Source organism: Oratosquilla oratoria, chromosome 30 (assembly GCF_046742065.1).
Source record: "Oratosquilla oratoria isolate Oo_2021 chromosome 30, ASM4674206v1, whole genome shotgun sequence".
NCBI classification, from domain to species: Eukaryota; Metazoa; Arthropoda; class Malacostraca; order Stomatopoda; family Squillidae; genus Oratosquilla; species Oratosquilla oratoria.
Window position 1 is genome coordinate 12,389,925 of NC_134806.1, and position 23,334 is coordinate 12,413,258.

At 44.7% G+C, this 23,334-nt stretch overlaps 1 protein-coding gene across 3 annotated transcripts in view; it reads right to left on the reverse strand.

The window, feature by feature from the left end:
* Baldspot (elongation of very long chain fatty acids protein baldspot) overlaps positions 1–23,334 on the reverse strand; it is a 309,098-nt gene that overhangs the window by 8,244 nt on the left and 277,520 nt on the right. For 2 of the 3 annotated variants that reach the window (XM_076212593.1, XM_076212592.1), the window contains exon 2: positions 1,479–1,598. In XM_076212593.1, coding sequence (XP_076068708.1) covers positions 1,479–1,598 — 120 coding nt within the window. Of the gene's footprint in view, positions 1–1,478; positions 1,599–21,743; positions 22,234–23,334 lie in introns of those variants that run through there. The other variant, XM_076212594.1, reaches the window with a different exon arrangement.

The following is a 23,334-nucleotide window of genomic DNA, read 5'->3' on the forward strand; positions in this document are numbered from 1 at the left end:
ATGGAGCCAAAGCAGTTTCTGTGGGCATAGCTAGGAGATGGGTTCACCAATTCTGGAGTGGTGATAGAGATGCAAGAGACAAACCATGCGCAGGCCCTTGCTCATTGCTCCAGAAAACATTCTGGAGCAATAATGCCCACACATTTTACTGGTGCCACCTCCATCTTTGTAGATCTTCAACTTTGAATAAAAAAAAGAGAGAGAGAGGCATTACTTTTGGAACTCCCCTAGTATATTCTCTATCTCCTCCAGATTGTGTACATCATTCCCTTGCTGTAGATAATTTTTTGGAAGCTTCATCTTCACTCTGCATCCAGCCCATTTACCATCAAGTAACCATATATCTCCAACCTGACCTTCTATATTAGCATAGGCTCCTTTAATTTGCATTATGAACATTGTGTTCTAAATTTTGCACATTTCCAAAACTTTGGAAAAAAAAAATCCCACTCTTGGTTTAATTTGTGCATTTTCTTTAGATCTCCTTGTAGTAACTTACAATAATATTTTTTTATTTCTGTCTTAGCAGCAGAACATTTAGCAGTCATTTATTCCATCCGTTACATCATTCACATACATGTGCCAGTACAGAGGAATGTGGAACCCTACTAGATATCCTTCAGATCCTGCATCTCTTCTTTAACTTCTGTTCTCATAAGTCTGTATTTCAGGAAATCTTTCATCTATTCTGGGATCAGAGAGAGAGAGAGGGAGCAAAAGGCCTTTGGCACTCCAGTAAGCCCTACTAAATGGCCTTTAGGCCCTTTGAGTCCTGCATTTTCCAACTTCAACATTAATCTTATGCAAGACACCAAAATCCTTTTCCAAATCCAAATACCATCTACCCAAACACTTCATGCAGTATATCAATCACTCCAAGAAATCTTTTGATTCATAACACAGACCTTCCTTTCCTGAGCCTAAATTGGTTACCTGCTAAGACCAATTCTCTTTTTCATTCACTTGTCTTTCACAAATTTTGGCTATTGCACTGGTCAAGAGCACTGGAGTAATTCAGAGGTTCAACATCCCCCCCTAACCTATACAAAACACTGAAATTTTCTCTGCAAAGGTTCAACATCCCCCCCTAACCTATACAAAACACTGAAATTTTCTCTGCAAAGTTTCATATGTGAAGTTACAAATCAGATTCTTTAAAATAAGAATTATTGTGACAAGGTCTACAAATTGGATGCAAAATAACACACAAGTAGATAAACAACTAAATTAACAGTCTACTGCTTAGTGTTTGAAAATACATCTGAAAACTCAAAACAATGTGGCCACCTCAGCAAGGAGTTTATTCTATTCACCTGTCAAAAGGTTGATAAGAATTTCTGGTAAACCTACTTTCATAATAAATCTACATCCTTGAAAATATTAGGCTTATTTTTCTTATCTGGTTGACATGAAAGAAAATATGAACTCTTTTCATACTTAAAAACAAGTACCACTAAAAACTGCTTTCCTAAACTCACCAGTGGAGGAAGATGAGAGGTTGCTTGCGTAGTACAATGAAGACTGTGTCACCAAGTTCAGGCACCTTGCTCAGGGTGAACATCCAGTTCCAAAAACCGCCAACACGGTTATCCAAGAAGCTGCAAGAAAAACACACACATCAATAATCAATCAAAAACATGGAAAAATCAGAAGTATATAATCATGCCAATATACACATCAATCTTTTGCAAAGATTACACACAACACACTAAATAATAATAATATCTACTTTGGCACCTGTCTTAAAAGATCAGGCACATTTTGTATTTGCACATATATTTATACCTTTTCTACCAAGGTAACCAGTCAAACTTCTACTTTGACAATTTTGTTCACCATGGGCTTTGATCACAAGCTGAGCTTGTGACTGACAGCTATTACTTTCCCGCATGAAAGCTCAACTTGTATTGTCTATTGTACGTGCATCTGTGTGTTTGTGAGCGCTGAGTTTATACTTGCACGTGTGTTTGTGCAAGTGTACTTGTTTGTGTGTGTGTGTGTATATATATACACATATGTGTGTGTGTGTGTGTATATATATACACGTGTGTGTGCACGTGTGTAAAAGCGCGCGCGTCTGTGTGGTAAGTACGTGTGTACATATTTACCTAGTTGTACCTATTTGTATTTTACGGGAAGGGGAGCTATGCTCGTGGTGTCCCGTCTTCATATCTCATTTTATCTAGACTGTTTTTAAATTCATGTATTGTTTTTGCACACACCACTCATCTAACTTGTTCCAAATGTCTATTATTCTGTGGGGAAAGCTGTTCTTTTTCAGGTGTCTTCTATAACTGTCTTTGATTTTCTTTCTATTATCCCATTTTATTACATCCTCTCTATCAATAGTTTCTATGCCTTCCATGATTCTATAAATAGTTATCAAGTCTCCTCTCTCTCTTCTATGTGTGTGAGAGTGTGTGTGTGTGTGTGTGTATGCGTGCGAGTGTATGTGAGCGCACGCGAGTGTGTGTGTGTGTGTGCGCGCGCGCGTGCGAGAATGTGTGTGTGCATGCGCGCGTGCGAGTGTGTGTGCGTGGGGGGCGCGCGCGAGTATGTGTACGGCTATATGCGAGTATACGTGTGTGATTCATCAATCTTTGTTAATTTTGGATTTACGATCAACAGCTATTACTCTCCTGGGTGAGAGCTCAGTATATGACCCAATCTATAGGTAATGTGACCTTACACAACACACTTTCTTGCCCACCAGAGCTTAAGCGCCAGCCTACAGTGCTGAGAAGCTTTCTAGTCCTAACCTAACCTGTGCAGCAATTAAATGTGGTGCCACACCTGCAAACTCTGTGTGTGTGTGTGTGTGTGTGTGTGTGTGCGCGCGCGATTCACCATAGCTTTTGACCACTTCCATGATTCGTGATCTACAGCTACTACCCTCTCGGATGAGTTCCATAGATCATACAATCTATGGGTATTGTTATATCCTTATACAAACTCGCCCCAGTTCGTTACCCAAAAGGAACTGACGCCAACTTGCTGGGTTGTGATACTATTGAGCCCTGGGGGCCGTACATTGGAACGCTGAGTTAGTAGGCCAATTTTGTATCATTACACCAACTCGCCATGTGCGTGCACACACGCAAATCTGCATTTCTGGCTTAACAGGTACAATGTTATGCGTTACATCCTGCCTTTACCGACATTAGTTTAAGACAGTTTATTTATTTATTTTTTCATTTATTTATTTATATATTTATTTATTTTTTACTTTAAAACGATAGTTTGTGGAGGCCTCGTATGCGCGGACGTATCGTGACTAGAATTTAACCTTTCATTTACGATCTCCGAGAGATGCACTTGGCCTACTTTGGTCTGAACCTACGTACAAAACCAGGGGCAAATATACGATGTCCTATTCTACTTGAGAATTTATACAATTGTTAAACGGCGCGACGATGGTTGTGAGGACGGCCAAGGACCGGGCAGCAGATTTTAACAGACACGTCGATGTTGTAGTTATGGGCACTCAGACTATGGGCCAAGATCACAGGAACCTTGAGAGAGAAGAGCAAGTTTCACTGCAAAACTGGATTTACATCTTCACATTTCCTTTGCACTTGGGTAAGGAGGTATAATCATTTGAGAATCCATGGAGAATAAAAAGTAATCTGGAAGTCTATGCAAACCTAATTCATTAAATGAAGAAGTGAAAACGAACTGTCCGTCTTGTCGGCTCAACATCGTTTGGGTACCAGTCGCAGCTCTCAAGAGGACGGTCAGTGCCAGACCTGAAGTTGAGGTGAAAACTCAATATGTACAAACAAAAAGACAATAGAATGAGAGGGGAAAGAGATGAAGGAGAGAGAGAGAGAGCAAGTGAAAGGCCTTCGGCATTCCAGTGAACCCTACTAAACGGCCTTTTGGCCAAAGAAAGTGAAAGCTTGGCCGCAGCGGAAGCAGCAGCAGCAACAGTACACCCACGGACCCACCAGCATACCAAACGAAACTTTACCAGTCTAATTTGAGGACTGCCAAGCTATACTTTGCCTAATGCTATATGATACGAGATATAAATCAAGGCGTTTTTATACGGTATACTTGCAGAAAAAAATGTAGGCCAAGACTAAGAAATGGTCGACAGGTTAGAATGCAAGACAAGCAGGCAGGTTGTAGAGAACGGGTCACCAATGCCTACAGGGATCACAAGATCCCTGACATGAGCACTAAAAAAAAATCTGGTGAAATCATCGAGGAGTGGTCCATCGTGATGCACATGCCGAGAGGTACAAGTGTTTTAGACTCCTGACCATTCAACGAGACTTTCCTCAAAGGCAGATTTTCACTTTCGGCTCAAACAAGCCCATCAAAACCTACCAAGTCTAGTACCCCACGGGCAAAACAGCTTCTGAAAAAACTCTGTAGACATAACTGTCAGGGTCGCGCTGGACTGGGCACTCATCGACTACAGGGTCTGGTTTTTGCGTCATTCTTAGCATAAGTTTGTGTGCGTACATTGTGTGTACCTATGCGTAGTGTGCGTGTGTGTGCGCACGTACGTGCGAACGTGGTCTACATAATGAAAATCTTAAATATTACTTACGACCCTGATACTCCAATTTCTTAACCCAACTCCACCCTAACAGTACTCCATTAATAATTAATGTCACCTGTATTTCGGTCACTTCCACCGACAGCACAAGCAAAGGCATGCAACAATCAATACACTATATTTGATATTCTCATGACGCCTCGGGCGGGCTGTCGACGGCAGGGTGGAATTTAGGCGTTGATTAGGTTAAGTCTGGTTGTTTTACCTAATGTAAAACTTTATAAGAAATAGAGAGGACCCATTTCTTACAGTTCAGGTAACAGTATCTTTCGACAATATTCTGCAATACCAAAATGCTTTTGGACTACAAATTTCTCTCACTACGCGCATGTGCGACATAGTAAGCGTACGCAAGCATAAAGACTCGAAGAAAACGTTGGAATTTGAAAAAAGCTATACGCGCGGGAAATGGGCGTTGTTTGAATAAGTGTCGAGTTATATTGGGTATACATGCACTTGGGTCAAGGACGACCACATCCAGCGGGTGCGGGATTCCAACCCCACGACACAGTGACCGAGCTACGCAGTTGGCATGGTTGACCATAGACGTCTAGGCCAGGTAGCGGCGACCTCACTCATCAACGGAAATTCCTATTGGGAGCGGACTGTGGGACAAAAGTACAGACTGAAATATATAAGCGGGACAATAGTAGCGAGTGGTACAAGGGCAGATTGACGTCGTGGTGGTAGGTGAGCATATTAGACAAAAACACGGTAATAATAGCAAGAATTTTCGTCGTAATTGTTTCGGGGGGCCCAAGTACTGACAGCAAAATAACCGGGATGAAGCGAAATCGCTACCAAGGAGCGGACTGTGAGCAAACTATACCAAATGCTGGAGGCTGAACATTAACGTCCTTAACAATAGCAATGTCTACATAAAGATTAACGTTAGTGCCCATCCAGGTGACGTCTTGAAAAGGTGACAAGCTCACAGAAGAGCCACAAGATGACACATTAAGAAACTTGAGAAAGAAGAGATCTGAGAAAAAAAAAAAATAGCTTTCCACACAGAGTATAGATACCTGGAACAAACAAAGGAAACAGCGGGTGCTAAAACTATACATGACTAAGAAAAAACTGGATGAGGAAAGATACAACAGCGGGTCACTACGAGCATAACTCCTCTCGCAAAATACAAATAGGTAAATACACACACACACACAAAGACGGGTCACCACGAGCATAGCTCTCTTCCCGTATAATACAACTAGGTAAACACACACACACACTGGTGTCTGCCGTCTGCTACTGAGCACCTTTTGAGTGCCCCACGTAAAGGTCGATCTAGATCATCAGATTTTTTTTTACTTTTGTCCATATTGATTTATCGGGACTGCTCCTAATGGATACCTCTTCCACAGCGGCAGCACGCACACAGACTTGTATCGATGATTGATACTTCTGACCCGATATATCACATGCATTTTGTACGGCGTCCGTTTGTTCACCTTGCAGTGGTGAATATAGCGTTGGAATACAAAAGGCTCGAGCCTGTTGTGCGAGACGGGTATCTATACCCGGACATGATAGATTTACCCACACTGGTAGAAAGAAAATGGGGAGACTACGATTGGCGTATTTTGAAAATGAAACGTGTGTACATGATTGGCAAAGAAGATTATTTACATTTAGGACGAAATAATACTTTAGAAAACGTAATGTTGGAAGGACCATAAGAAAGTTTTCAGCACAAATCCATTAATTTGTGGAAAAGGAACAAAATAAAGTACTGGTAGATAAACCCTGAAGCCATAATGGACCCCATTATAGTTACAGAACTTGATACAACTGGATCATGTGCTGGACTTGTGGTCACCAGCTATTATCCTTTCGGACGACAGATTGGTCTCCTTGTCCTAATCTAAGGTTAAGGTGACCATAGACACCCCCAATTGCTCAAAAGAAGCATTAACTGATTGCAGTATTTGTGGATGCTATAATGCCGTGAACAGGGCACAAACTCTACCGCAACGTGGTATTTTCTAAGTATTTCATGAAACAGTGTGCGTGCGTACGTGTGCTACTTTTCGTGTTACCCTTTCAGTTGAACTTTCTTTTCCAATGAAACGTCCACGGCGTCACCTTTGTGAAGGAGACAAGAAAGTAATGTCACGGTCTAGTCAACCTGGTTTTGCCGCATTTCTCTTGGTTCGATCGGGTGGGACGAGAAAAGGAGGTGGATGGTGGGTAGGGCTGGTGGGGGCGAGGCTCGTGATAGGAGAGAGCGACAGACAGACAGACAGACAGACAGACAGAGAGAGAGAGAGAGCGCGCGCGCGCGCCACGAGCCGGTAGGCAACACCTGTACTTGGGGGCCGTGGCCGTGTGAAAGTACTCTCATGTCCACTACGTTGTTATGGAATACTGTTGACACTGCCTGCTTGCCTGCCGAGAGCACACCACATGGGAACAAATCATTCCCATTGCGCCGAATTGACTCACTGAATTACCATTTCGCCAAACGCGGTCACTTAGCATATAGGAAGTTTGGCTATGTGCCTACCTTGAGGCGTTTTGGAGGGCGAAATACAACTTGGCGAAATGGGAAGCTGCCCTTGGACCACAATTTGACACCAGGTCTGCTGTGCAGCATCTGATTACTGGGTCGACTAATTAGGTGAACGGCTATACTTAGTAAAATGCTATCTTGGCTACGATGGTGGGATTTAATAATTATTTCAGTCCTAACTGCCCGAACGAGAATAATGTGGTTGAGAGCTTTAAGGAAAGTGAAAGAAGGGGGAGTGGAAGTAACTGATCAGCATTCTTGAGTTGGCATTGGTCTCCAACCATAAATGAATGCTGGGTGACCTTGGTCCGTAGGGGTATCACTAAAGTCCCTAAAACAGACTGCATAAAACGTGTATCAATACTCAATTCGGGGTATTGGACGCTTCTGATGAATCATAGTTGTAATCTGTGTATGGGGCTTTGTGTGTGTGAGGGGGGAGGGGGATCAAGCCATGATAGCACAGAGCAACACCGAGTTACTTACCTTCCACAAGACTTCTCAGAATACGCGTCTTCAAGTGAATCTAAAAATGGTTCACACTCGTATCTGACTGACATGGGAATTTCACCAATTTATCGTCCATCGTCGCTGCATGTGACTTCGTTTAAATCCATTATTGAAGGAGATCTAATGGATAGATTTTCAACGGCGAGAGACGTTTGCACAATACTATCACAGGTCAGGTTTGTCTATAATAATGTGTCACCGTGTATCGTGCGCGAGCGAAGGCACGAACTCGAGTACAATATGCATTATAATCTGCACGTATGTGCGTGCGTGCGTGCTTGCTGGAGTTCGTGCCTTTCATGCACGTGATTATGCACGTGCGTGTGCCGGTCTGTGTTGAACCGGTGTTATGCAGAGCAAGCGAGGCTGTGTGCATGGTTGTCGTGTAGCAAGCACATACAGCCCGGTACAGCAACCAGACCAGTGAAGCAGTGTAGCAGCAAAGCCGAAAATGATACTACGTACAAAACAATAAAAGGTACGTTCATAACTGAAGCCTGCGGTCCTGATTCTTCTGTATGTATACGAACAAGATTCAGCCAGAAGGCGCCCCATAAGCAGAAGGCTCAGTCTTATTCTATTTTCAATGTTAGTTATGTATTATTTAAATGAAAAGGACTGTTGCAATTTGCAGAACTTTAGGTCAGTATATTTGATTAAGTATATTCAATACATTTTATTTAGTACATTATGAGGTACATTGATAAGTATATTTTGTAATTCAAACTGCGTTCAAGTTAGGTTAGTATATCTTATGAAGTATATTTTATACATTTCATTTAGTATATATGAAGTATATTTCATAATTCAAATGGCGTTCAGGTATACAATAAGCTAGTACTTTATGTTCATATATAGAAAGTGGTTGAATGAAGCAGATCATCCATGCTGTGCTTGGAATTTCAACATGATCACTACCCTATCTCCTATAAAGTATTCCTAGGGGCCGAGACTGAAAATTTCCTTCTGTATTTTTAGCTACAATGTATATTACCAATTTTCTGACTAGCGGGCCAGAAATGTCGCACGTCGTAGCGATGGCAATAGAATCTGTAAACAAACCACAGAAGTAGGCGATACCACAGTACATAATATCTGAATTATTCAAGACTTGAGAAGTTACGAATACAAAGAGCTTGAAACCACCATGCACCACGTCAAACAAGTTCTTTACTCGAAGATTACCCTCGATTAGTTCTGTACAATCTTGATAAAGCAGTTATGCGATGTTTGACAAGGGTACAATGATACTATGAGCCGCACATTCCTTGATCATCCAGCACCTACCTACACTTGACATTGTGTATAAATTCAGGCAACTCGTGCAATAAAGCCCTAGATGAAATCATTTGACTTGGTGTGTGCAGCAAAACAACTTCATAACTCAGTCTGTCTTCCCAAACATAGATTTCACACTTGAATTTTTTTTATTCATAGTGGCCAACTGCAAGGAGAGCTCGTAAAAAACACGAAAGCATTCTTGTAGCACAACGATAGTTCGTACTGGCTACTACACAAGATTGCATACTATAGAGTATGCACACTTTATACTAGCTGATAAAATATTGCACTTTCAGTCTCACTTATTTGATGATTACATATCAGTAATAATTTGTATACAAAACATTCAGGCTTTCAAGTAAAAATTTGTAGTAGGTGGGTAGTCTTGATAACGAAGTTCCTGAACTTTTCTACCGAATTCCTGTATTTCGTATCCTCAAACAGCTTCATACAAGACTTGACTCGTGTATTCAGGAATTTCAATTGGCGGAAGAAATGCAAAAGGTATAAAAATCATTACTATACCGACTGTCCTACATTCTATAACCGTCGCTTGAACCCAGGCTCACAAATTAACGGGTACTAATTTTGGCGGAGAGAATTACTCGACGCGTTCGTGGCAACCTTCCAAAATCTGTCTTCAGTTTCGAGGTTGCTTGACCAAGCTAATGGGGCGTATGTTTACACCACTAAATTATGACAGACGCCTTTTTAAACTACGGATAACAGCCAGAGAAAGTTAACCAGGACTATAATCTTTCGTCTGACGTTTATGCAGTATTCATGGCCTTGTAATGGAAGACCAGCCAGAAAAATGTTAATGCGAGAGAATGTGCCAAGGTCCTAACGAAAGACTCAAAACAATGACAATATTGGTTCTAATTGTTGGGCATTTGTTGCCCTCCCACCAAACTCCAAGGATATTCATCCTTTTCAGGCGGCCCACTTTTTTTATGTTTCGTTTCAGAGTTCATGGTCATCATTCACAACTTTTGCTGTGTCCCTTTGCCCTTCTGGGAGTATGGAGTCACCAATTTCAACAAAGCCTTCATTATGGCTATTCTGTTGAGCTTGAATTTGGGTGATAATGGTCCACGATCTGAGGTGGCTGCAAGAAGCCAGCCGTTGTGGGGCTCTTGGTCCTCTCCTGCCAGCTCAATGGAGATCGAAGTCGTACCCTATTCGCATTGCGGCAAAGTGGGAGGCGAGGATGGGACTGCTCTCCAAGTTCCTCGTAAAACAAGACTCTTTTTGGCCATTTTTAATTTTTCTATGTTGTATGCAACAACTAGGGCGGCATCTACTGACATATAAGGGTAACAATTTGTCTAACTTTGTAATCTGACCCTACATGTTAGCGAGATCCAAAATATAAGGATTTGTACAATATTTACAGCGTTACCTTGTTCCAATTGTACAAGACAATTACTCAATAGTAAATTAGATACAAAAAACTAACTCCACATAGGCTATTCCTGTTTTACATGGATATATATTCTGCAAATACCACTAAATGGTGCTATGAATGCTTTGAACACCACAAAATACGACTCCGAATAATAACACCGACAGATGGCGCGTCAGTCCGGCGCACCTACAAATTACGAAACATGCTGTAACAGCTACAGATGTTAATCTTACACCAATTCTGCAGGAGTGATTGTCACCGCTCACTCATCCCAGTTGTTGCAAGACTATTTTGTCATCAGAGGGAAAAGTTCTTCAGCCGACCCTTGGGAAGTTTGAACAGTCAGGAATCGTTGCCTCTAAACTACGACGGCACTTTCATAATTTGAACTTCAGTGATACCCCTACGGAGTTGAATCATGTAGCAATTTTACTTTATTCAAGTCCCTAGAAAAAAGGGGCTTCTTACTACTTTTTTTTAAACGTCTTCTATCCTTCCACTCGCCTACCCGCCTTAAACTTCTCTTTTGCCATATCTGTACTCCGCTTTATCCGGTCCACGCTGCTATAGGCGCTGGTTATTGATAAAAATACAATCTAAATTTTAACCTAGCCCCAACCGGAAAATTTTCCTCTCGCGCCTGGCCAGTAGCCTCGCATCCAAACCTCATCATTTCGTGGAGTACTTGTATGGCGAGGGAAAAGAAGGAGTGTGTGGGCTAAGGAAAGAAAGTGGGGAAGGAAGGAAAAGGTTGGGAGGAAAATAATTGGCGAGAGGGAGAGAAAGGGAGGGAAGGAAGGAGGGAAGTAGGGAGAAGGGAGGGCTGGAAGGAGGGAAGACAGAAGGGAAGGAGGAGGAGGGATAGAAGGCGGGAAAGAAGGGAGGGAGGGAAGGTGGGAGGGGGCAGGGGGTCCAAGGGCGGGCGAAGGTATCTGCGAAAGACTCCAGGCGGACGCGAGCGTTCTGAAGAAGCTTTTATCATAGTGAAAGGGACTGACGCGATGGAGATGAAGGCGCAGGGGGGGGTGGGGTGGAGCGAGAGAATTGGGGAGGGGGTGGTTACACGGGAGAGGGAAAGGGTTTGCAGAGGCAATATCCGGTGGGGGATTGGAGGGTTTGGGGGGATTACTGAAAAAAGAGGTTTGGGAGACCTGGGGGCGGTGAAGAACGAGAGGCGCGAGGGGGGGGGGCACGGGAAGGTGGAGGAGAAGACTTTGAGAAGAAGTGGGTGAGGTAAGAAAATGAAAGAAAGTGAGGTAGACACGGGGTAGGGGGAGAGGAAGGCAAGACGGGAGATTAGCGAGTTGGGTATAGTCAACCTGGAGTTACCTGTATCTTTACATACACTTATGTACTGTACTGCTGTTTTTAAGCCTCCCAGAAACCATGTCAACTATACCAATGTACAAGAAGACAGAAACGGGGGGGGGGGGGTTGGGTACAACGCTACGTTACTTTATCTGGCCATAACCACGGGCCAATCCTGCCTTCGTTCCCGGTGATATTAAGACAGGCGCCATCTTGTTCGATTGTACTGTGGTCGCATTTCAGCCGGCGAGGCCACAAGACAAGCACTTTGGTCCGTAGGCGTGCATGATCGGGGAAACTGTCTGTATCGCGGGTTCAACGAGGTACTCCAGGAGGGGGAAGGGGAAAGGGGGAAGGGGCAAGAGAAGTATCGCGAGAGGTGGATGGATGAGGAAAAAGACTCGGGGTACGGGGAGGAGAGGGGCGGGTGAGGGAGTGAGAAGTGGCGGGAGGAAGAGTGAGGAAGGTGAAGGTGAGAGGGAGCGGGGATGGGGAGGGAAGGCGGGGTTGTGGGGGGTGGGGAAGAGAGAAGAGAGGAGGATTGGGCGGGAGGAAGTGGGAAAGCGGGAAAGGAATGGGGTGAAGGGAGAGGAACGGGTTGGGGAGAGGTGGATGGAGCGGAGGGGAGGGGAGAGGTGGGTGGTGAGGAGGGGAGGGGAGAGGTGGGTGGAGAGGAGGGGAGGGGAGATGTGGGTGGAGAGGAGGGGAGGGGAGGGGAGAGGTGGGTGGAGAGGGGAGTAGGGGAAGGAAGGAGAGGGGTGACGAATGAGGAGGGATGGGTTGAGGAATAAGGAGGGGAGAGTTGGGGAAGGGGAAGAGTAGGTGGGGAAAAAGACGAGGCTAAACGAACCAAAAAGTATTTTGGGAGGACAGGATAATTGTTGTGAAGGACTGAAGGCGAAGAGAGAGAAGTACGAAAGCTTGGGTTGAGCACAGCTGAAGGTGCGAGACTGGAAAAGAAGGGTGATGGGGAGGGAGGCAGGTAAGCCACATTTGATAACAGGTGGCTCCAGGAAGAGGAGCGCACTCTGCTGCAGCTGGTTTGGGCCTGCTTCGGTACACGCCCCGTCTCTCTTCTGATGCAGAACAAGGAGGGAAAGTGAGGAGGAGGAGGGAAAGTGAGGAGGAGGAGGGAAAGTGAGGAGGAGGAAGGGAAGGGGAGGAGAAGGAGAGGAGGGAGGAAGGGAAGGGGAGGAGGGGAAGCGGAGGAGGGAGAAGGGGAAGCGGAGGAGGGGAAGAGGAGGGGAAGAGGTGGGGGGAGGAGGGAAAGAGGTGGGGGTGGAGGGGAAGAGGAGGAGGTGGGAGGGAAGGAGGAAAGAAGGCATGAGATGGGTAAGTACAGAGGCGGAGGGGAATGGGGTAACGAGAGTGGGGGAAAGGGTGGTTGCTGTATTGCAGACATGGCCAAAATGGAGCTAGCAGGAGCTCGGTAACGAGAGAACAGGTGATGAAGACCATCCTGGCAGCGAAGGTGGCGAAGTTAACTTAGCGCCTGGCTGCTGACTCGCGTGTGGTCGAGCTGGCCGAGAATGTTGTGCAAGTGAAGAATACTAATTGCGCTGTCGAAAGTTGAACATCTTCAACCCTCGCCAAACTCCTCTCCCTTTCGTCAGCCAAATGTTCTCTCGGGCTTATGTTCTTCCTCATCTCTAGCTTCCTGAAGGAAGTCCACATTTGCGAGGGTGAGATGAGAGGAGGGTGAGGGAGTGGGCAAGATTAGGAAAGGAACAGGAGTAGAAAGGAAGAAGCAGGCACGCACGCCACACACGGACTGAAGGTATGCCGCCGATATATACAAAACATCCAAGAGGTCGTCACAGCGAAAGGAAAAGTTCAGTTACGGAAGTCCTACCGAGCGTATGGTGCATTACAAGACTCCACCCTCACACTGTAGGTTACATATGCTAGGGCAGGGTGGGCAACCCATGGCACGCGCGCAACCCGGAGCTCACCTTATGACAAACAACTAAATCTTCAACTTCTTTTGTATAACCATTGATAACCGTATACTGCCTTGGACGGCGGATTGGGGCCTTAGGAATTGCCGGGGGGCCCAGACTCGTATGCAAGAAAGTTTGGTATCAGATTTGACTGACTTGGCACCCACACAAAGGATTACAAAGGCGGAGCATGCCGACAGGAGACCTTTTGGTCCATATCTAGGCCGGATGCGAAAAAATCATAATACTAAATAAATAAAAACTATAATGTAAATAATAAATAAAATACTTAAATGAATGCATATAGTTAAATAAACAGGTAAATAATAAATTGACATAACTACCGGGTAATAATAAATGAGAATCAAACAAATAAACAGACAAATGATAAAATAAATAAACAAATAATATGAAATACATGATAATCATTACAGCATCTTGCTTAGGTGTTTATCTAAACGATTCTTAAAGCTTCGAACTGAACTACATTGCACTGCCTCTGCAGGAAGTTTATTCCATTCATTAACTACACGGTTGGCGAAGTTGTTTCTACCCACTTCCAAATTAAATCTATTTCCGGATGGGTTGAGACCATTGTTTCTTAAAAACATTGCCCAACCCTGCGCTAGGGTGTATACCGTATTGGATACCGAATGCATGTTTTACGCAGTCTATGTTTTTAGACTTTAACGACATCCCTACACCCTAAATGACTCCATCTATCTCCATTCATCAATTTTCAGTCCCTCCGTTCCACCAGCCTTAATCTCTATTTTACCCTCTATGACGTTCTGTAAACTATTGTACCTAGAGATACAAGCAACGACTATTGCTGTCCAGAAATGCATCAATGTCATCAAATCACATTAAATGTCAGAGGCGATGTGTATTCAAATTGCATCAACATTTTCGTTATCAGCACGACTGCTGTCTGAAGATGCGCTGCGTTGGCGTTAAACAACTGCAACATTTATCTTCATTATGGCTACCGCTAGGCGATTTTATTCAGCATAAGGGTTGTTCCCCTCACCATAGTGTTGGCTATTTGAAATACCTTGAATGAAAGCAAAAGCATTCATGGTCGTATAGGAAAAAAAAAAAAATAAATAAAAAAAAAAATAATAATAATAATGAAAGTACCAACAGGCAAATACTACGTAGACAGTGACATCAATGATGATCCACCATTACGCCACTATCTTTCGCCAAACTAAAATTTTGGAAATCAGCCAGAAAGTATCTTAGGTTACGCTAGGGTTGTCTGGGACCAAGGTAATTAGACGAAACGTAATTTTGGAGGAGAGAGAAAAAAAAAGAGAGAGAGAGAGAGAGAGAGAGAGAGAGAGAGAGAGAGAGAGAGAGAGAGAGAGAGAGAATCAAACAAGAATGTGACCATGATTGTCGAAATGGGAACAATTCGATCAACTACATGTGACGAGATGGACTTCATATGCAGTTGCAGACTGGTCGAATGTTGTATGGGTTTTCGCCAACGCATCATGAAATTAAACAAGCTGACCAAATAAGTATCCTGCATAAGAACAGCTGCAAAGGCAGGGCAGGCACCATCTCGGGAATGTGAAGCAGCTCTATTACTGTTCAAAAGAAGATGGCTGCCACCATCGTTCAACTAATTTACTCCAACCGCCACTGCAACGGTGGCGAGTGTTCCCTTTAAAGTGCCGAGTCATGCAGAGCAACTTTCTGCACGTGCCCTTCCATTGCATTACCATTGTTCCCTACTAAAGTATGATTAGTTACGTAAAAGAATTAATGTTTAATGATAACCCTCACGAACTTGGCGTTCTCCGGACCAACATGGCTCTACTCTTACAAACTCCAAGACATCTTCCAGTTTAACTGGTGATCTATTTCATCGCAATAAAATCCTTCGCTTATCCAATAGATCGGCATCGTTATCATCACCATTCCTCCCACCCACATCCGCCTCGAGTCATGATGATAAAAGAAATCGGAGTTGCCGGCTTACACAACGCCGACTTCCATCCTTAGGTGTGTCCGTTCATAATATTCCTGCTGCTGCTGCTGCTACAGCCACTGATGTCGCTATTGCAGCGATGCTACTGCGAGAAGAGAAAGAGGTTTTGGTGAGTTCGTCTCCTTTATTCGAAAAGGTAAAACTGAACTGATTTTATATACCGGGTTGAGCAAAATCCTTCCCTTACGGAAGAGAAATGCCTCAGCACAACACCATTACAAAATATAATATTATAGCGCCACGGAGGGAGGGGAAGAAGAGAGAATTAACAAATTGAAGAGAGATAGAAAGATTGCCGGGATTGCATACTGGCGATTGACTAATTAGGTGCCATTGGGGACGGGCTATATCGTCCAGACGAATAGGAAAGGGTGATGATTGTGTGTGTGTGTGTGTGTGTGTGTGTGTGTGTGTCACACGCACGCACGCGTGGTTGGTTAACCTTAAATAAAGCTACTATTTTTTTTCTAAAAATACCTATTTCTTTATCTTGGGATATTTGCCTGGTGGCTTGTACCTATGCTTGCTTTTGTGAGCGAGGAGCCGATATAATTATATATACCTGCGGTGCGTAATTACATAATTGCACTAGATTAGGTTAGGTCGGGTCAAGCAAGGTCGCACGGTCATAGGCGCGTCAGGTCTAGATTGTTATAGTTTTAACTTATTATTAATATGATTTTTTTTTTTTTTTTTTTTTTTTTTTTTTTGCATCCGACCTAGATATGGATCAAAAGGTCTCCTGTCGGCATGCTTTGCCTTTGTAATCCTTTGTAATAACGTGCGTTCCAGTCACGTGGTTATCGTGGTCTGTACACTATCAGTAGTCAACTCGCACCTATTAAGCCGCCCCATCAACCCAAGTGCTGGCCGACTGGTAAAAACCCGGACAGATATACAGTTCCTAGTACAAAACTACATGGAAACCTACAATTCCTTTCAAATACATTCACCAGTAACTTATGCGTTATTGCCACACGCTCCAGGTCAGATTTTTCCTAATTTCCAAGAAGGGCCAGGTTTCAACCCTAACAGATACCGTGACTGCTGCATCCTCAGCTGCCCGGACTTACCGGCCGCAGGTTGGCAAAAATCAGACGTACCAATCCACTTTCACTTGAACAGTAGACTGGCGGGCATATGAACAACAGCATCCATTCCATTGGGCGGCACCGGTACCCAACCAACGTTCATCCAAATAAAGTGAAATTCTTCACTGTTATGTCAAACTGCTTTACAATTATTGTACTCTTATTATGTTAGGTTCACAATGCTCTATTTTTCCTTCGCATAATGAACTCGATAAAACGAAGATTGCAAACCTGAATACAAGGTAAACGAAACGCTATTACAACTGCGGTCGAGATTGTTCTTTACGACGGGATATGCATTGTAAACGGGGCAATGTAGCGCTTAGGTAAGTTCCTCGGCCACCTTTACGTAACGTGGAAGTCGGCATCACATCCTTATACGAGGATTACCACCACAGAGTAGATGGCCGGGCATCGAGATCAGGTTCACGGACTGCTGTGATTTGCAGTGCTACAAAAGCCAAATAAATGTGGAAACCCTTTATCAGCTATCGCTGATATCATTTCCGTTTTGAACTGTATCTTATCAGTGTCAGACATATTTGTATGAATGTGCAATGCTTTCTCAAGTCAATAACCAACACTGTTACATTTGTTCTTCACACGTACACGCACGAGAATATCGGGGTGAAGAACTGCACTGGGGTGTCGGGTGGTTAAAACTGGAGGGAAAAAAAAAAGTGTAGGAGGTCATTTGGCCACTGAAGATGAAGATAAAGGAAAGGGAAAAAGGTGGGTTGGGGGCAAATGGGTATTCCTAACGGAACGGTAGTCCCAACCCTCGACCAGTTGCCATTTCCCGTGGCTTCTCCAAGCATTGCATGCTATCGTACATTTCCACCTTTCCACTTCAGATTACGAGTGTAATAGTTTATGAAAAATGGTTAACTTATACATGCCACTTTGTAACTTAATAAAAAAAATTACGAGTACAAAAAGAACAATACTTCAAATATGGATTTGATTTACCCAAAGAAATATCGGATCAATTGTGGAATTTACCCACTGCACGCGTTTCGGGTATTGTACAATTGTGTTTTGCTGGGATGGACATTCTTTATTTGATTACGGCTCGTGATACATGACCTAACTTGACCTGACCTGACCTACGTTGTTAGTATAGCGAGTCTACAGTTGACCTGTGTGTGTGGAGGAGAAATCTACAAGTGACCCGAAATACAATTTGACATGTCTTCTATTTATAAAATATGGGGCATTCAATTGAAATGCATTTTGGTTGCCTACATAAACTTGGTAATTACGACTTTTTCCTCCAATACTCCAGAAACAAAATTATCTCAAATAGGAAGATCTAACATCAACCCCTGTGGATACTGGTGACACCCGAATGGAGACAGCAGTTATCTAGCTATATCATCCAGCAAAAGGGATTGAGTGTTCTTAGGTATATAACACCAGGTGTCCAAACAATACCACGTGCAGTTCCACGTGAATCAGAAATTCGCTCTGTCTAGTGACCTGCCCCACAGGAACGAGTCTAGTTTCTTGTGTACAGGCGGTGACGTCATCGCAACGGGCGGCGGAACCGCGGCTCGTACGATGACGTCACAGTCGCACCACTCGATCTCCCGCCTCCGAAATAACGTCAGCGTCATCATGGAAGGGACGGGGAGCGAGCTGGGAAACACCTACTGATGGAGGGAGTGCCAGCCCTGTTGATCGAGGAGAAAATGTAGAACAGACTAGGATACGCGTGGAAGGGAGAGTAGGAAGACCAAGGACAGGTATAGGGCAAGTACGTGGGCAGGAGGAAGGGAAGTGTGCGCGGAGAGGAAGGGAAGGGAGAGTACGGGGACGAGAAGGGGGTGGGAGTGTGTGTGGGGAGGAGGGGTGGGAGTGTGTGTGGGGAGGAGGGGTGGGAGTGTGTGTGGGGAGGAGGGGTGGGAGTGTGTGTGGGGAGGAGAGGGGGAGTGTGTACGGGGAGGAGAGGGGTGTGTGTACGGGGAGGAGAGGGGTGTGTGTGTGCGGGGAGGAGAGGGGGGGTTTGTGCGGAGAGGAGAGGGGGGAGTTTGTGCGGGGAGGAGAGGGGGGAGTGTGTGTGGGGAGAAGGGGGTGGGAGTGTGTGTGGGGAGGAGAGGGGGAGTGTGGGGAGGAGAGGGGGTCAGAGTGAGCTAAGAAAGAGGGGAGAGGAGGAGGGGCAAAGAGAGTGAACGGAGTGGAAGAGGGGGGGGCAAAGAGTGAGAGGAGAGGTGGTGTGGGGGAAAAAGAGGAGTGGGGGAGAGTGAGTGAGCGAGCGGAAAGGAGTGGGGAAGAGATTGCTGAGAGTAGGAGGGGGTGAGAGTGTGAGAGGAGAGAGGGCGGGGGCAGAGAGTGTTGAGGAGAGGAGGATGAGTCAGAAGGGTGAGAGTAGGAAGGCGAGGGGGCAGAGGGAGAGGGGAGCAGAGAGAGCGAAGAGGGGGCGGAGAGTGAGAGAAGGTAGAGAGCAGAGAAGGATGGAGTGCACTGGAGTGAAGGAGAGCAGTGCGAAGGATCAGTGGAGTTGGGAAGAGACGGTTGGTAGTCGGGTCTGAGGGGAGAGGCGAGGAGGAAACGAGGGAAGGCCAAAGATAATGTACGAGTTGGTGATTGAAGGGCCTGTGTAGCCTTTATCAAGAGGGTATTGGACAGAAGTTCATAAGAATCTCCCTTGTTAAGAGATCCCCTTTAACACAACCTCCTCCCCACAGCCCACCTATCACGCTCCCGGCCGGCGGGTGTCCTGCTGCTCTTCTTTGACCACCTCGTTCTCCCCACGTGTCACCCCATATCGACCCGCCCTGCACGTCGCGACGGCGACGAAGATGGTCAACAAACAAGCGAGAACCTTCTCCCTCTGCCACTTTGACCGCCTGCTCAATAAACCGTCAATTTGATTCAAATTCGGGCACCGACGTGCGCACGCGTGAACACGCACTAATTTTCAACACCCGCTTGTTCTCATCGATCTGTCCTCGATCACAAACGTGTCGCCGACTACACAATATCGACTCTGACTACTGGAGGTTGACGTCGCCCACTCACCTGAAAATAATACTGAACCTTACACCAGGGGTTCCCAAACTCCGGGTCATGACCCCTAAAAGGGTCATGACCCTAAAAGGATCATGAGTCTTTTTCTGGGAGGTCATGGAAGGTCTAACCGTATGCACGTTCAGCTACAGACCCGCGTTTTGATTTGCTTGTATAAAAAAGTAAACATCCTTTCATTAAAATGTATATTTAAACAATCATTAATAAACAAATAGATGCTCTCTGCTGTGATTATTTTTTTTTTAATTTTAAGATAATGTACCAGTGATACAAATAATTGGTACGCTTTCAGAAGGCTTATAAAAGGTGGGGGTCATTGTAGGTTTGGTACTACTGAAAGGGGTCATTTACTGGAAAAGTTTGGGCAACACTGCTCTACACCTTTAAATCAATTGCACGTGTTTTGAGGTGACTACACACTCAAGGCATGGGAGTTTTGGGGGAAAGAAAGGTGTGGGTGATTGTCTACCAATACGAACGAGTAAAGTTACAAGATTTTTACACGAGTGATCTTAACGTAGTTTGGGGGGATTGATTGAAGATGAAATGGGTTTTATACAAGAACGTGCGAGTGGGTGTAAAAGATGACAAGTAGGGGGGAGGGGGAGGTGAATGTATGCCTGTGGGCGTGCGGGCAGTGGGTGCATGATGGGTCAATGAAGAGGAGTTGGCGCGTGAGCGCGAAAAATATGGCAGGGTTTCTGTGAGGGGGAAATATCTGGAATATTCTATCCTATCTTATGACATCAGCCTTCCCAACCTATGGAATGATAGTCTGCTAGACCCTGTATAAAGGACGCGCCAGTGGCATGACAGGGCTCCGCCTGTCTGGTCTAAACTGCGGTGGTGTGGGTGTCGCCTAAAGCGGCGGACTCCCTGTATGCACCAGCTGCTCCCCCCTCCCAACTCACCCCACCGTCATCGCTGCCTCAAGCTGCCGCTGCAGGGGTGGATGAGATGGTTACTCTATTAAGGTATCAAGTAGGGACTTGAAATATGGAAGTGTCACAGCTGCAGTGCATAGGATGGGAGGCGGGTGAAATTAAAACCATATGAAAAAAAACGACAAAAGACAGGTTGGTGTGTTATTGTTAAAAGCGAAAAATTGGAATTACCAAGCGAAATGGAAAACCCGACTGGCTGGACGAACGATGGGAGGGGAGGAGAGAGGAAAGGGGATAATGGAGGGTCTGGGAATTGGGAAGGAATACGAGCAGACAACTAAACTCCGGGCAGCCGCTTGGGTGGAGCATGGAGTACCGGCACCGTTAACTGAAAATATGGATTACATAACTCTCACTGAGCGCAGAAACCGAGGAACCACTTCACCAGACACTTAAAGTTGACCTGGCAGAGCACAAACCCAGGACGTTTTCCCTTCATTTTAGTCGACCGGGCGACTACCAGTTCTAACCAGAACCTGAGCTGGACAACCACCCTCCAAAGGAACTGGAAATGAAATTCAATGGCAGTGGCAAAGTCCAACTCTTTGCAACAGACTGGCCGTTCCAGTCCTTTTCCACACCGCCACACACAGCCATTCACCCTTGTAAAGGGTAAATCTTCACTTGTACTAAAAAGTCTAATACGCTTATACCTCAAGTAACAGCCCCCCTCCCCCCACAAGCCTTCCTTATGGCAGCTGGGCTGGGAATACTATTCATTATCTAACCGGGATTTCTCAACCCCTTCCCAGACACACAGACGACTAAGGTTCCTATGAGGGAAGCAAAAGGTGAAGGGGCTTCACGTCCGCTGAAGCGTCCAGCGCCTTCAGCGTATCCCCATCGATTGAAAACTCAACACCACCTCAACCAAGCTCCCTCTTACCCAAAAGAAAGAACACTGTATTGCCTTCGGGTATCTACCACCTGCTCAAGGTAGTGAAGGCAATACGTCTGGAAAACCCACTGTAGAGTCGCTTTGAATACTAAACACCTGACTAACCTCGACCTCTCTCTTGCTAGACCGTGGGTTACCGGGCATGAATAGCTGTAGCCGCTTCGCCAATCAAGGTCTTCTTGCAGACCTCCTTCCACCCTGCCAGACAATCACATTTCCATCAAATCTAAATTGAAAAAATCCAACACTTCCTACCTTGGGCCCGGGATGCAGACAGAGTAGTGGTAACCATGGTTGTTGAGCACATACAGAAGTTCAGGAACAGTTCGGTATGCTCCCCATATGCTGAATACAGCCAAAAACACGTTCCAGCAGAAGAGTATTCCTTTGAGCTCGAATCGTGGTCTAGTGCTCATGTACTGTTGTCCGCCGAAAATCACGATCATATAGGCACCAATATACCAGAAACACATCATCCAATTTTCTTTCATCCATTGCCGCTGGTCGGCGGTATCGAAATCTTCTTCGAATTTGAAAACGTAGGAATAGTTTGGCATTGTAACTGACTCCATCCTGATTGTTGAGATATGGTTTTGTTGGCTGGCGGTGAGAGAAGAGGCTGTAGCACCAATGAAAAGTCTTTTAGGTTCACCGATAACTGTAGTATCACAGAAATATATGTATCTAGGTAAGGAAGGCCGGGAAGGACACCCTCTCTCCCTGCACTGTGTACCGCCAGTGACAGCACAAGCAGACGACGTGCTACTTTAAATCGTGCTGGCAACCTCGAGCTATCGGTCTTCTAAAAGCTACACGAGACATTTTTCATTTCTTTCCACTTGGAGAACTGAAAATCATTCTTACACAAGCAAGAATATATTTTTTTAGATTTTATCATGACTTATATAATTCTTATTGCATAAACGGAAACCTTTTTTTATTCACTTTTGTTCCAAAAATATCGATCAGGGTGAATGGAGAACTCTGCGCATTCCAGTGTTTGCTCGGCGGGGAGAGTTGCCAGTTTCACCGACCAAGAAATATTTTTTATGCTGACAGTAAGATATATTTTTGCATAATATATACACCGTAAGTAAGCATGAATTACATCATATATGAACTTTATATATTTCCTGTAATAAAACTGTTCAATACAACCAAACAGCTTTATATTCGGCTCACCAGGGCGTTGCCGAGTACGAGCCTGTATCTTCATTTAACAAATTTTAAACAATTTGCTACTACTTGATGAAATCCACCTATAACAAGTTAATATATACTGCATTACTCTATGGCAGTCAGTAATTCTGTAAGTTGTTAAAATTGAAACTAAACTGTTAGCAACTCCTACACAAGGCTGATGACGCCACATGTAGCTTCTGATTGGTTACCAACGTTGGCGGCAGAACACATGCCACTTTGCAGGATGACCAGATTGCATTGAGACTTGGGCTATGTTCCAGACACTGAGTTTACATCACGCTATTCTCTCCCGATGTTAAAAAATTGTTTGATTTAAATTTACGATTCGAGATAAGATTATACTACCTAAGAATCCCGGTGCAATTTAGAGAATATGTCATGCTGTGTAGAAATAATCCCTGATCATACACAATAATTGTACCGATTTCAAGGTAAAACAGTTTAAGTTATTAAAGAGCAGGATCAACCTTCTTAATATTCAAGATATTTCGTTATGGAGGTGATCTGAGAGGAACATTCACCCCCGTACCTGCAAACGGCCTCAGGACAAATCCTGTTGCCTTACTCCTTACGTAACGAACGCATGGATCATGCTGCACCGGGGCGCGCGTTACGAAGCATATCCAAAATCGCAGCTAACGAA